General features: G+C 37.0%; 1 protein-coding gene across 1 annotated transcript in view; it reads right to left on the bottom strand.

Annotated features, from left to right (window-relative positions):
* Positions 1 to 14,189, bottom strand: part of LOC126480992 (ribosomal protein S6 kinase delta-1) — a 190,846-nt gene that overhangs the window by 112,808 nt on the left and 63,849 nt on the right. Inside the window, exon 6 of the mRNA XM_050104435.1 lies at positions 7,626 to 8,097. Within this exon, the coding sequence (XP_049960392.1) occupies positions 7,626 to 8,097 (472 nt within the window). The remainder of the gene's footprint in view (positions 1 to 7,625; positions 8,098 to 14,189) is intronic.

The raw sequence follows: 14,189 nt of genomic DNA, 5'->3' as shown, positions 1-14,189 counted from the left end.
CCACTGACTTCCTGCTCCATTCCACAATTTCATTTATGGCTGTAAATTGTCGATTGTAGATTGGCACAACCATAAGACACACATTATCTTTTACACACACACACACACACACACACACACACACACACACACACACACACACGTACACCTCACGCGCACATGATGCCATCTCCAGCAGCTCAGATCAGAACCAAACTGTCACGTAGAACTGAAGCAGCAATCTGGAGGGTGTGGGAAACGGGAAGGGATAGCAGGGTAGGGGTGGGGGAGAGAGAGAGAGAGAGAGAGAGAAGACCACTGTCTGGTGAAGTGTGCACGGACTAGGTAGCCAACAGGCACCTGTTGGCTGTCTAATCTCTGCATGCTCCACTAGACCGCAATCTTCTCTCGCCCCATCCATACCCTGCTATACATTCCCTACCCCTCCCAGATTGCTGCTTTCATTTTATGTGATAGCTGCATTGCAGTCTGAGCTGCTGGAGATGGCAGTCGTGTGTGTGAGGTGTGCTTACTTGTGGGAATAAATGTGTGTGTTTTTTCTTTTCTGATGAAGCCTTGGTCAAAAGCTAATTTGTGGCTTTTTGTTGTGCCTATCAGCAACTGAAAGTGTCATCTTTATGGTAAGCAGCAGTCTACCTTTTCCTTATATTGCTAATATTCCAACCTGGAGTTTAAATTGACAATTGTGCTATATTCACTTCTAATGTCAGTTTAAAAACTCATATTTTAATGAGTGTACCTTTTACAATAAGGAAAGGAGTGAATAGTAGTTTGTCTCTCATCTTTCTCCATTCTTGGGAAGCAGAGCAGTTAAAAAATAATTCCAATTTTGAGTAACTGTCTTCTTTTGCAAACATTCTTTAAACCATTGTGCAAGTTTCTTTTGTAACTTTTTTACACCATGATTAACCATTTCCATTCAGTAATCATCTGTACAGCATTTGTGATCTTCATACCTCAAATGGCTTTGCACTCCTTATCTAGTATTACTTTTGGATTGTAATTATTTTCACTGTCAACTGACAGTGTTTATGACTCATATGTTAAGTTACAGCAACATCTAAATAAATTGTGGAGTGTTGGTACAATTTTCTATCTGTTGTTATTGTTCCACCTACCATCTTAATAGATAAACTGTAGTTTCTATCTGACTTAAATTTCAGTTTTGTTTTCGTCATAATTTTATTGTTTTTTGATTGTTTCCCATCACCAAATTTTTATTGTATCTTCTCACATCCCCACAAAGATATTTTGAATAGCTTTGTTTAATTCATTGTGTTCTGTCAAGTGTATATGAGTATTACTAACTGTAAGTATTATTATAACAAAAGTAAAAATCAGTGTCAAAGGAATCTCTCATAGAATGTTTAGAACAATTCTGTAAAGATATTTCTCACAAATAATATACAAACAATGAAAAAACAGAAGCAAACTTGGAACAAAACTCACTATTACATGGAATTTTGTGAACAAATTGTTTCACAAAATTTCAGACAGAGAAACATGACAACACAGAATCAATAGACACGAATGGAAAGGTAAAAAAAAAGAGACAGGATAACATTTATAACACATTCAGTACAGTAGAATAAGCTGTCATAATTGAAAGATTTCTGAGTTGAATTTCAAAAAGTAAGAGGTATGGTAATTTAACCATTGAGGTCAATATGTCCCTACAAGCATAATAGAAATTTGTATCTCACTTGTTTACAAAATTATTATTTTCAAAACATACAACATTCTCCCTCTTAACAGGGGGACCTTCCGATCTCAGAAATTCAGTTCAGTATGAGACTTCACAGATCAGTAGTAAACTTCAAGGGTGTTCACTCATAGATGTCTTAAAGCACACTATCCAGAAAATTCTGAAAAAAAGGGCTCTAAGTTTCAAATGTATTTCATACACACTTCAAATATGGGTCATAAGCAGCAAGATGGCAGATAAGTCAAGTAGCTCAACCAGTAGTGTGCTAGACTGTCATATGGCTGATCTTGCTTGATTCTAGCTACCTACCAGAACAGTTTCATTATGTTGTGTTAATTGTTTTAAAAATTATTACAACTGTTAAATAAAGTTAATGATCAAAATTATTATCAATTAAATCATAAATAATTTCATTTTGTTTATGACAAGGTTGTCACAGTTACTTAAAATGTGAATTACCCTCATCAATATTTTCCTTTTAAAAAGTTGAACAGTTTCAAATGTATTTTTAATGGAGGTAAATTAATTCCCACTGTCACAAAATTCTGGGTGGAGTTTCAGTTATACATATATACATAATTTTTACAATATCATGTTCATTTGTCAATTTTGTATTTTATGTGCAGGCACCAGAATGATAACTGTCATAAAAACAATGAAAACAAAAAGTATTTTGGCATCTTGCACAGTTTATGAAGGACGAATGTTTGTAGGAACAACCCTTTTTTTTAAGATCTGTTGAAAACCATACTTCGTTAACATTCTTGAAAATTTATGTTTCATTAGTAATCATGGAAGCATATAAGGCATATCGGATCATTTCCTTAAAAATTGACAGTGGCAGCTTATGATGGACTATTGATTGTATTTTTATACTTTTGCAAGAATTTATTTCTCTATTATTTTCAGTAGGGTAAGTGCAATTTTGTATACGAATTATCAGATTTTTTACTTGTCTATAAAAACAGACATCACATGTTTGAACAAGTGGAGTACATTTTGGAGGAATCACTAATTGTAAATGTTAGTGATTTCTCATCATCCTGAAAGATTTTGTTGTGTAATTCAGGATTTGCTTTTCCAGCCCAAGAGTCAATAATTAACAGAAACCATTCTTGACCGACATAAGACTTCAAACATCGGTTGAGAAAGTCAGTATAGAGTTCTGTTGTTGGCTTCTCAGATTTTGAAGACACTATTACAAAGTTTTTATAATTTTACTTATATTATTTTACTGTTTTTTTGTACTCAGGTACCAAAGTTACTGGTTGTCTCTTGTAAACAAACACTTGAGGTAGAATGTTTCCAGACAGTGAGAGCATATTGAGTGATGTATGTATGTTTGGGTGTCCATTTCATTTTCATTGAAAAAGGGGACATTTAAAATAAATTAGAGAAAAACCTGGGACAATGAAGGAAAAAAAAACTGGACATAAATATTGTATAGACTAATTTAATACACATACAAGTTACCTTTAAAACGTGCACTCAGATGACCCCAAATAACTTTTTACAATTATTCTGCCACACTATCGCCGTACTTTTCACTTTTATGTACTTTATTAAGAAGTGCATATTCATTGGAAATTGTATCATAAAAGTCAGTACACGATACACCATTAAAGTGTGTTTTGACAATGAGCAAGGCCCTCACTGTTTCAACTTTCATTTTTTTTTTTTTCTTCCATCTGACCACAAAGAGTTCACTTACGAAAACACACGTTCCACAGCAGCATTTGGCCCAGGAATTGCCAGACAAAACTCCACCAAATGAATCATGTTTTTAATGTTAATGTTTTTACTTTTGAAATAAGCAAATATTTCAAACCATGTTGCACTAACACTTTCTTTGTCTCCTTCTTCACTTTTTATGAAGTTCTGTGCACATGAAAATTCATCAAACAGTTCGTCTTCATCAACAGGAAAATTTGGTACAATACTTTTAACAAAAACACAACAGTCCTGAATATCCTTTACTGTAGCTGCTCCTTTTCAGCATTAACCCAGTCAAATGCTTTAAAAGGCGTGAGAAATGGTAAACACCATTCTTTAATATACTCAATCCAAGAGTCATAGAAGATGTCAGCATAAATATGAAATTGTTCTACAGTAATTTCACCCTCTTCTTCCAGCTTTCTTAGAGTCTCATGTACAAAGGATGTGGGAAATCCTTCAGATTTTCTACATTGCAATTTGCCCAATTATTTGATTAGTTCTTAATAAACTTCCACTAATGTGATTTCTTGTTTCTCAGTACATTTAATTGTTGTGGAGAAAGGTTTTAGCTGGCTAGCAAGAAAATGTAGAAGAACAATAGACACAAGGTTATCAAAGAATTCTTTAAGGATAACAGGACACTTATCAAGGGAAATGAAATATGATTTCAACGCAGGAAATTTCTCTACAATTCTTTCCAATGCCGGTAGCAGAGATATCCACCTTGTCTTGCTGTGCCCAAGTACAGTTTTGTATACAGTTTCAGTTAACTTACAGAATGACTTCAGAGATTCAACCCTTACTGTATATATGCGGAAATGCTGGTAGGTTTTGCTTACAATTAATTGGCAGTCGATGGGTAGGCAATCTGAGACAGTTTGTAAGGAATTGTGCACCACATGTGCTGGACAGTCAACACCTACTATATTATTCACTGTGTTCTGTTGCAGTTTATAGAACAAATTGGTTTTTTTTTTTTTTCCTTTCCTCTGCTTGCCACCAAAATTGGTGTTAGTGTTGTCTGCGGAAACTACAATCATCTTTCCCTCAAGATCATATTTCTTTAAAACCTCCAGCACATAATTCTGAAGTAAATCTGAAGTTTCTCCAGCTAAATTAAGCAATTCGAGCACTTTCACCATGATGCCATTTTCAGGGTGAAAATACCTAATAAGGAGAGGAACCAACTTCAAATCCAGATGATTCGATGTATCAATCATTACAGAAATGAATCGAGCACTTTTCAGTTCATTTAAAACCTGCTGAGCTCCATACGGTGCAATAACATTTGAAATGATTGCATTACATTTTGTGTGTCCACATGTGAATTTAGGACTGAAAAGTTTTTTAACAACTGCTGTAGTACAGTCCATTGACTTAAAGCTATGGTTATGCATTGCACTGTGGTATGCAAACATAGCTTCTTGTGCTGCCAACTGCCTATCCATTTCTGCTACTAATTTTAAGTTTACATAGTAGTCGCTCACGCATTTGTTTGCTCTTTTCGTTTGATCACTCATGCGATATTTCTTAATCCTAATGTGATTCACAATGTCAGACCTTACACCATGATCAATAGTAAATTTTGATCTGCACAACATACGTTGTACAGTTTCTCCACAAATAGTGATAATAGGAAACTTGCTTTTTATATTGCTGTTAAAATTACACTTTCATTTTGGCATAATGAAATAGTGATTGCACAGTGCAAAACATTAACAGTGAGGTGATGAAAGCCAGAGCGCAAGTATTAGTGGTAGAGTGTATCTCTGGACTGAAAGGACGGATTCAGTGGATCGATTTAGAAGAGAAGAATCTTCATTGTTATTCGTAACCTATAGTGTGTTTAAAATTACTTGCGATTGTTGACAGTTCGGTACATGTTTGGGATATGCTGAAAGTCATCACACGCTTCTTAGCGTAAATAATTGAGCAGTTAATAGCAAATCAAACAACCAGTAGGGTAAAATACTCTAGCCAAGTGAAATCATAAAAAAACAGGACATTTGAGTGTCCCCAAAAAAACTTTCGGGACAGCGGGACACTTTGGTAAAAAACGGGACTGTCCCGGGAAAAACGGGACGAATGGACACCCTAATGTATGTGTCACTTTGTTCATGTCATGTCTTTTGACGAAAACATTTTTACTTCCTCTAACAGCCAGGTCCCTGTTGTACAGTGAATGATACTGACGTCCTGGAAAGGAAAAACAACCGAAATTGAAGTGTTTGTCAGAGTAGAGGAAAATGAATTTTTAAACACCCTGCAATAAATACCTGCCTGGTCAGTGTTGATAATAAAATCTTTACTGAAATTCTGTATCAGTTTTAGTTTATGGGTTTGAAAAGTATCTGCAGCAGCCAAGGTTTCTTTGATCGTAGCTGTTCATTTATTGAAACAAATCTTGTCACCTTTTCCTGACGAATTCCGTGCTTACTTTTGACTCTATGAATCCAGCTGTCAGAAGCTTTAAATTCAAAATCTATAAACTGTTATGCAGCTGCTAAAGCCAAATGTCGTAAATCACATGAGGTCACTTGCTGATAATTCTCTCTGGCTTCAACAAAATGACCATACATCCAGGAACTGATTGCTGCATATGTATCAAACTGATTACCTCCTCTTTTTATTTCTTCTTCCCATTGGGATAAACATTCCTTCTTTCTTAACCAGCTACTTCATTTTCTTTTGTAACGTTTGTAGTTTCAACACGGGGGAGCCTTTGCGATATTAACAATGTTAATTTTATAATCCAAAGAAAGACGGTCTACTTCTTTTGCCTTCTTTTCTTCTGGTTCATATTCATCTGATGAGCTGCAGTCTTCATACTTTTCAAAAGATTCACCTTCACAGTTTTCATTTTTGTGAGCAAGTTCATCATCAGTCACAAGTATTTTTTCAGTCAACGTATCCATAATATGTCTCTAACTTTCTTCACCCACCAACATTGGTTCAAGAGAAATTGCCATTGAAGATTACAATGTAATCAAATTATTTGCAGAAAGTATGCTTTCATAATAAACAACTGCATCTTTTAACATCACCTTCGACACTTAATCGTATAATGAGTCTGCAGCTTCTGATACTATCGCGATGTCTTCATTGACAGCACATTTAATCCATAATATTGTAAAACTTCTGATAACATTTCACAGTACAGAATGTTCCAATCACTGTGTAAGTCAGGAATGAACTGGCACTGCTTGATTGGTTTTGTGCAGATCCTGACACTTCCTAACCACCTACCAATAAAGCAACAGCTATACTCTACTTTTCCACGAAGGTACTGGTTCCACGAATTTACTACGATTATTTATAATCTTTTCACAGCTTATAATATCACCCAATTTTGTAATAACATTGTAATGACAGTAATGAATATTTTAATTTACCTCCATTACAAATGCAATTATTATTCAACTTTTTAAAAAGAAAGTACTGACAACTGTCATTCACATTTTAAGTAGCCTGTGACAGCCCGGATAGGCCTTCTGACATTCTAGCCTGCTACTGACTGAGCCATTTCACCTGTATACTGGAATGCTATTTCTGACCTCATATGAGGTGTGTATAAGCTATGCTTAAAACTTTAGAGCCCTTTTTCTCAGAATTTTTTGGGTAGTGCGCATTAAGACTTCTATGAATGGACACCCGTGAGGTATACTACCACCCTGTGAAGTCTCATCCCAAACTGAGATGGAAAGTCCCCTTGTAAATCAACTGTATCCAGTGATGTTTTTTTCACTTTCATATTTTCAACACATTAAAATTTATTCATGGTTTCTGGACTGAGTAACACTGGGGTCAATATGACCCCAATCTGAATTTATTTTTGTTTCTTGAACGTTAATATTTATCAAAGCAGAATCATTATTGTTAAACTGAACAGCTGCAATGTATGGTTTTTTTCCATTAAAGTGCTGTAAGTATATCTGGTGTGAATTACTGGGAGTCTGTATGATCCCAGTGGTACTCAGTGGACAAAAAATCCTGGTAGTAGGATGGTTAAGCAAACCAAAAAGGGATCTGATTTGAAGAGGACTGTGATGATAACTATTAATGGTCCCTACATTCTCATGAATTACAGTTGTCATAAAGGTCATGTAATGTTAAGTACCTTAGGTCATAGTAAAATAAAACTGAAGCACCATTTCAATATTCGAAAACACTGCCAAGCAATAAAACAATAAGCATGATCACCTACTTTGTACTCCATTCAGAAGACAGGCAATTCCTGTTTTGTAGCAAGTAAAAGCTGCTTCATAGTTCCCATTTGCCTCCTGCTGCTGGGCTAGAGTTACATGATGTGCTGCTTCAAATATGTAGCCAGCTTCCTGACCAGAAGTAGTACCAAATATGTCACCCAGAGCTACATCCTGCCGGTTGCAGTTGCTTAGTTCTGAGGCACAATTTACTTGCTCAGAATGCCCAGTTTCTTTTGTCACAGTTTCTAAAGCTTGGCTATCATACAGAGTAAGCTTACTAGCATCAAGTATCAAACAATTTCCATCACTAGATGCCCTGATGGTCTGTTCATTGCTGTATGATGTGAGGTCATCTTCTGTTACTGAAGATGTTGGCATTGAAAGTAACCAGCTATTGCTGACTTGTGATGATGTTGCTCTACTTGTTCTTTCTGGAGATTGCAAAGGATCAAAAAACTGAAGATCTGAACCCTGAAACAAGTACAAAACGGAAAAAAACACTTGAGCAATACACAGAAAGTTGCTCAAACAAAGTAAAAACAAAACAAAACACTTGTGGCTTTCACATTAAAAAATTATGTAATTTTTTTCACTTGTCCAAAAGCAATCAGTAGCTTTTGTTAGAATATTTTCAGCATAGACTATACAGCCTTACTCAATTTGATTAATATATTATTTATCTCACAGAAATTTGGAAAACAGAGAAAGCAATGAATGCTGAACTCTCCAACATTTTACAAAATTTTGTGTCAGAAAGCAGCATTTTAATAAAGTTAGATACAGGGAACAGAATTTTATTTCCACACCCAGATTAATCTAGCATACAACTTTGTATAAAAGCTTACACACATAATGTTTCTTTAAATGTAAAATTAAACATTTTATTACAAACATTATTATTTTTTAATTATGATATGTATTTAAACAGCATTCCACACAAAGAATTGGCAATTCCTTACAAATCAGGAAAAAAGGTAGTTACTTTCTGATTAATCTTGTCTAATGCACAATACAGCTTTGCAGATGGTATTTTTTCTCTTTGGCAAATATGGCATCTCAATAACAAATTAATATTCTGTCCCAGTTCTCCTCCTAGTGACTGTCATCTTATTTCTTACCAATTCTTAAAAATACACACTTGTTAAAACATATTTTATCTTTGGTATCCATTACAGGTGCCTAAATGTAAAATTTTCTACTCCAAATATGAACTAAAATAACTGGTAGGTCTCATTTCACTGTCGTTTTTTTTAAATTTTATTTTGATGGTGTAAAAGACCAAGTGAAATTAATAACAATGCAGTTAAAAAAACCTTGATGCTTTGCACAAACAATTCTCATTTTGGCTTGGTGGTAGACTTAAGTCATATTGTTATCTGTACCTATAGAAATAAAGTTTCAAAAATGAAACGAAACTATGTCAAAGACATAAGAAAACTCCCACTCACCACTTGGCACCAAACAAACATATGAACAAAGTATAAATATTACCATACTTTTAATCAGAAGCTCATTTGCCAAGTAAAGACAAGTAATAGCAGAAGGACAGAAAAAACCAGATCTAGCATGACGTATAGAAGTCATTCACAATGGATGATGAAGGAAAAAGCATAGTAGAAAAGGAGGAGGAGGAAAACAGTAATGAAATGCCACCAACGTTTGATTATCTGAGGGATCTGAAGTTGCAGAATGGACCGGAGACAGTGGAAACAGAAACTTTTCTTAGAAAAATATGGCTGACAGAAACAAAGGAAAGAAATGGCAGCAAGGGAAATCACAAAATATTAGAGGAATACAGAAAAAGAAAATGTGGGTATGGAATGATAAAAAGGGAAAGGAAGTCAAAGACAACTAAAGGGATTAGGGAAAGTGAAGGTGCAAATCAAGAGAGCTGTAGAACAAGTTGGCACTTGCTGAGTTATAGATACAAATGTTCAGATGAAAAACAAAAACCTGCCTAATCATAAAAGCAGAATCTTAAGTCATGGCAGCTGTGGTTCACAAAATCCTTCATGACAATACTAACAGTAAGCTCACTCTCTGTCCATTCATCCTGACATTATACTGGGAACCATTCCTACAGCATTTGAGTTGGAAAATACGATGGGTTGCCTCACAACTAGGTCCCCCTTTGATGCTGTGTATATTGGTAGTGAGGGAATAGAGTGGGGAGTGGTTCATTTTATGGATATGCCACAGAAAAACTAAATAATACAAAATAAACACAGCTTCAGTGGTAGAGCCAGTTCGAGAATATTTTTCCAGGACAGCAACATCATTTGGTGCCGTATCAGACATTAGTTGCTTTTCCTTGAACTCTTAGTAAGAACTCCAAAAATAAATACAATTTCATGATTAAAACAGAGAATTGTACAGTATTTCTAAAATTTATTACATGGACCAGAGGTACTTGAAAGAATTTGTAACTCATTGTAGAGAGGAGTGCAGTGTTGTATCCAAATATAAGGACAGTACGAGGTGCGAAAATAAAGTAATGAGACTGATGTGTGAAAAAAAAAAAAAAAAAAAAGGTTGCTTACCATTTTAGTCAAGTTTAGTGTTGTCTCCTTCAGAGTAGTTCCCTTGTGATTGCACACACTTTTTCCAGCGCTTCTGCCATTGATGGTAACATTTCTGGAACCCATCTTCTGTAATATCCTCCGAGACCCTCATCACAGCTTTTTGGACATCTCGTGTTGTTTGAAAATGGTGTCCCTTCGCTGACATTTTGACTCTTGGAAATAGAAAAAAGTTGCACGGAAACAATATCTGCTGAATAAGGTGGCTGTGGTAGTACTGAAATTTGTTTTGAGGTTAAAAATTGCTGTACTGACAGTGCAGTATGGGATGGCGCATTATCGTGATGCGGAATCCAATTATCAGCGATGTTGGCACGGACACGAAGAACTCTTTTACGAAGTCTTTCTACAATTTCTTTGTAGTAATATTGGTTAACTGTTTGTCCAGGAGACACCCACTCTTTATGAACACTTCCCTTGGAATCAAAGAAGCACACAAGCATGCATTTCACTTTTGACTTTGACGTGCGAGCTTTTTTTGGTCTGGATGATCCCTTTGAGCACCATTGCGAAATTCGGCATTTTGTCTCTGGATCGTGCTGAAAAAAACAACTTTCATCACCAGTGATAACAGAGCTCAACAATTCGGGATTGATTTCCAGTTTGCTCTAACAGATCGGCTGCCACATTTTTCTGTATTTCTCGCTGTTGTGGTGCAAGAGTTTTGGGGACCATTCTTGCACAAGTCTTTCTCATACCAAGATCTCCAGTTATTATTAGATGAACCGTTTCTCGATTGATGTTCAGTTCTTCTGCAATCATTTTCATGGATAATCTTCGATCAGATCGTACGAGTTCACACACCCTGGCCAAGTTGACATCCGTCCATGAGGTTGATGGTCGTCCACTGCAGCCTTTATCTTCAACATTCATTCTGCCTTCACTAAACATTTTATGCCAACGAAAAACTTGAGCTCTTTACATAACCTCCTCTCCAAAAGCCTTCTGAAGCTTACTGTAAGTTGTCGTCATGTTTCCACCCAATTTAATGAAAAAAGAAATGGCATACCGTTGCGCAATATTACGCAGTTCCATTTCGGTGATGAGAGACACAAACACGGGTTAACTTACTACAGCACAACTCATTACTGAGCAGTTGCATCGATGTGCCACTTGGATTAGAAGCAGCTTATACACAAAGGTCAAAGATATTGTGCCTACCCAAGCCTGCAGGGTTGCCACATCTTGCAAAGAAAATCAGTCTCATTACTTTATTGTCGCAGCTCGTACGTGCAACACCACCTTTAGCATATACAAGTTTACGGCTAATTGTAATATATAACACATGCTGTAGTAGTGTTGTATTTCTTATTAAGACAGGCTTTAGGTGCAATTTTATCCCTATTTTTAGGGTGGGGACTTAAAATCAACAAAAGTTAACATTAAAATACTAATATCCTAACCTTGGCATTATTTGTTAGTGAAGTCATTGATGCTCATAACCATAAATTTGCAGCTACCTCACCAACAGCTTACTCGTGTGCCTATGTTCACTGAAACATTTTTGCTTATATTACCTATACAATGATGTCAAATTTTACTACTAAGAATAATACACCCTATAAACAATTTCTGACCTGTTCCTGCAGCTGACGTCACTAAAACACCCGTGTGCCATGACACTTGACTTAGAGGTAAGCTGGTTCGAATCCTGGTGGTAGAAAATTATCACTGCCAGGATTTGGCCAGCAAGGGAGGAGGGGGAGGGGAAGGGAGGAGGGGGGGGGGTGATCACCAGTCTTCCTGCCAATGTCCTGGATTAAATTCAAACCTCTCATGAACTGAGGGCATGTGAAACAGTTGATGGTGATCCATCTGCTGGATGGTGACTCGAAGCTTGGCAGCCTATATGGTGCTATTTGAGAGGCTTAGGCTATGTTCTAGCACCAGGTTTTGCCTTCTCCCTTCCCTGCATCCATAACATCACAAACCCAACACTACAATGCACAAGCACATCAGTAATAAACAAAAAATAGATCTACACTTGAAACTTCATAACAGGTCAGATGAAGCGACAAAAACCACATACACGTGGACCTTGCCGAAATGATGATTCAGGAATCCTGTACCTGCACCCCTATGCTAATTCTCTCATTATTTCTTTGACTCGATACAAGTTCTGCACATAGGCACATCTGATAGCTGTCTCAGCTTGCAGCCCCAAGTGACTACTTGTGTCAAGTGGGCCTTAAACTGTCCCCTTCTCCACAGAGAAGAATGAGATGTATTGCTGGCTGACAATGTATTCTGTATCAATGCACACACTCCTGCATGTCTACACTATGCCAGTAATTGTAGGGACAATGTAGTCACAAAAGGGCTCGAGAAACCTTTATTTAGTTCACTTTACCGATTTTGACAGTTTCAATTGTCATCTTCAGAAGTGAAATATGCTAAGATCATTAACAAGCCAACATCAAAATAAGAATTCGACAGTGGTGTCCTTCACTACAAAGTCAATAACACAAACTGACACTGACTGGATAGATAAAAAAATTTACTCACCAAACAGCGGCAGAACACACACATAAAAGACTGCTGTGATTGGGAAGCTTTTGGAGCCAGGGGCTCCTTCTTCAGGTGGAAAGGTTGAAGGGGAAGGAAGAAAGGTGAAGGAAAAGGACTGGAGAGGTCTAGGAAAAGGGGCAGATTCTGGAAAAGCCACCCAGAACCGCAGGTCAGGGGAGACTAACCATACGGGATGAGAAGGAAAGACTGATTGTTGGGAACTGCGTTGGACAAGATTTGAAAACCTGATTGCTTAACGGTGGAAGACAGGGTAATGTGCAAGACAGAGTTTACTACTAAAACACTGTGCACGAATTAATAACAGTGAGAAGCTAGGTGCATTGTACATAACAGAGGTGGGAGGGGGTGGTAAAAAATGGAGTGAAGCAAAGAGTGGTTACAGTGAAGAAAAGAGTAGTTACAATAATTGACTATTTTCATCGTTATATTAGCCCAAAGTGACACTGATGTCATTTTGTTTTACGGATTCTGTAGCAAGGGACACCAGCGTCTGATTCTCATTTTGACATTGCCTTGCTAATGATCTGAGCCAATCTCATTTCTGAAGGTAACAATTTAAACTGTTGACACAGGTAAAGTGAAGCAAGTAAAGGTTTTCTTGTACAGCTGATGACTGAGTTTTTTATCTTTATTGAAATATTCTACAGCTGTGAATAAAATCTAAATATATTGTTGTTTGTTGACTCTACTCCACATTTATATTCCAACAAGTACTTTTAATTACAATATTTATAAATTGCTTTCATTCAGTTGCACGACAAAGACAATCTCAAAATTATAAATACAATGGACCTCCTTTTGCCTGGCATAGTGCAGCAACTCAACGTGACGTATACTCAACAAGCCATTGAAGTCTCATGCAGCAATATTGCGTCATGCTGCCTCTATTGCCTTCCATAATTTCGAAAGTGTTGCTGTTGCAGGATTTTGTGCACGAACTGACCTCTCGATTATGTCCCATAAACGTTCATTGAGATTCATGTCGGGCAATCTGGGTGCCCAAATCATTCACTCGGATTGTGTAGAATGTCCAAATCAATTGCGGACAACTGTGGTGCAGTGAAATGGTGCACTGTCATCCGGAAAAATGAAGTCCATGAATGGCCGCAAATGGTCTCCAGGTAGCTGAATACAACCACTTCCGGACAACAATCAGTTCAGTTGGGCCAGAGGACCCAGTCCATTCCATGTAAATGAAGCCCACACCAACATGGAGCCACCTCCAGCTTGCACAGCGCCTTGTTGACTACTTGGGTCCATGGCTTCATGGGGTCTGCACCACACTTGAACGCTATTGTCAGCTCCTACAAACTGAAATCAGTACTCATCTGACCAGGCCAGTTTTACAGTTGTATAGGGTCCAACCGATATGGTCACACAAGCCCAGGAGAGGCACTGCAGGCAATTTCATATTGTTAGCAAAGAAATTCATGTTGGTTACCTGCTGGCATAGCC

This window comes from Schistocerca serialis, chromosome 5 (genome assembly GCF_023864345.2).
Source record: "Schistocerca serialis cubense isolate TAMUIC-IGC-003099 chromosome 5, iqSchSeri2.2, whole genome shotgun sequence".
NCBI classification, from domain to species: domain Eukaryota; kingdom Metazoa; phylum Arthropoda; class Insecta; order Orthoptera; family Acrididae; genus Schistocerca; species Schistocerca serialis.
The sequence above is the reverse complement of the archived record's forward strand: the minus strand, read 5'-3'. Positions and strand labels throughout refer to the sequence as shown.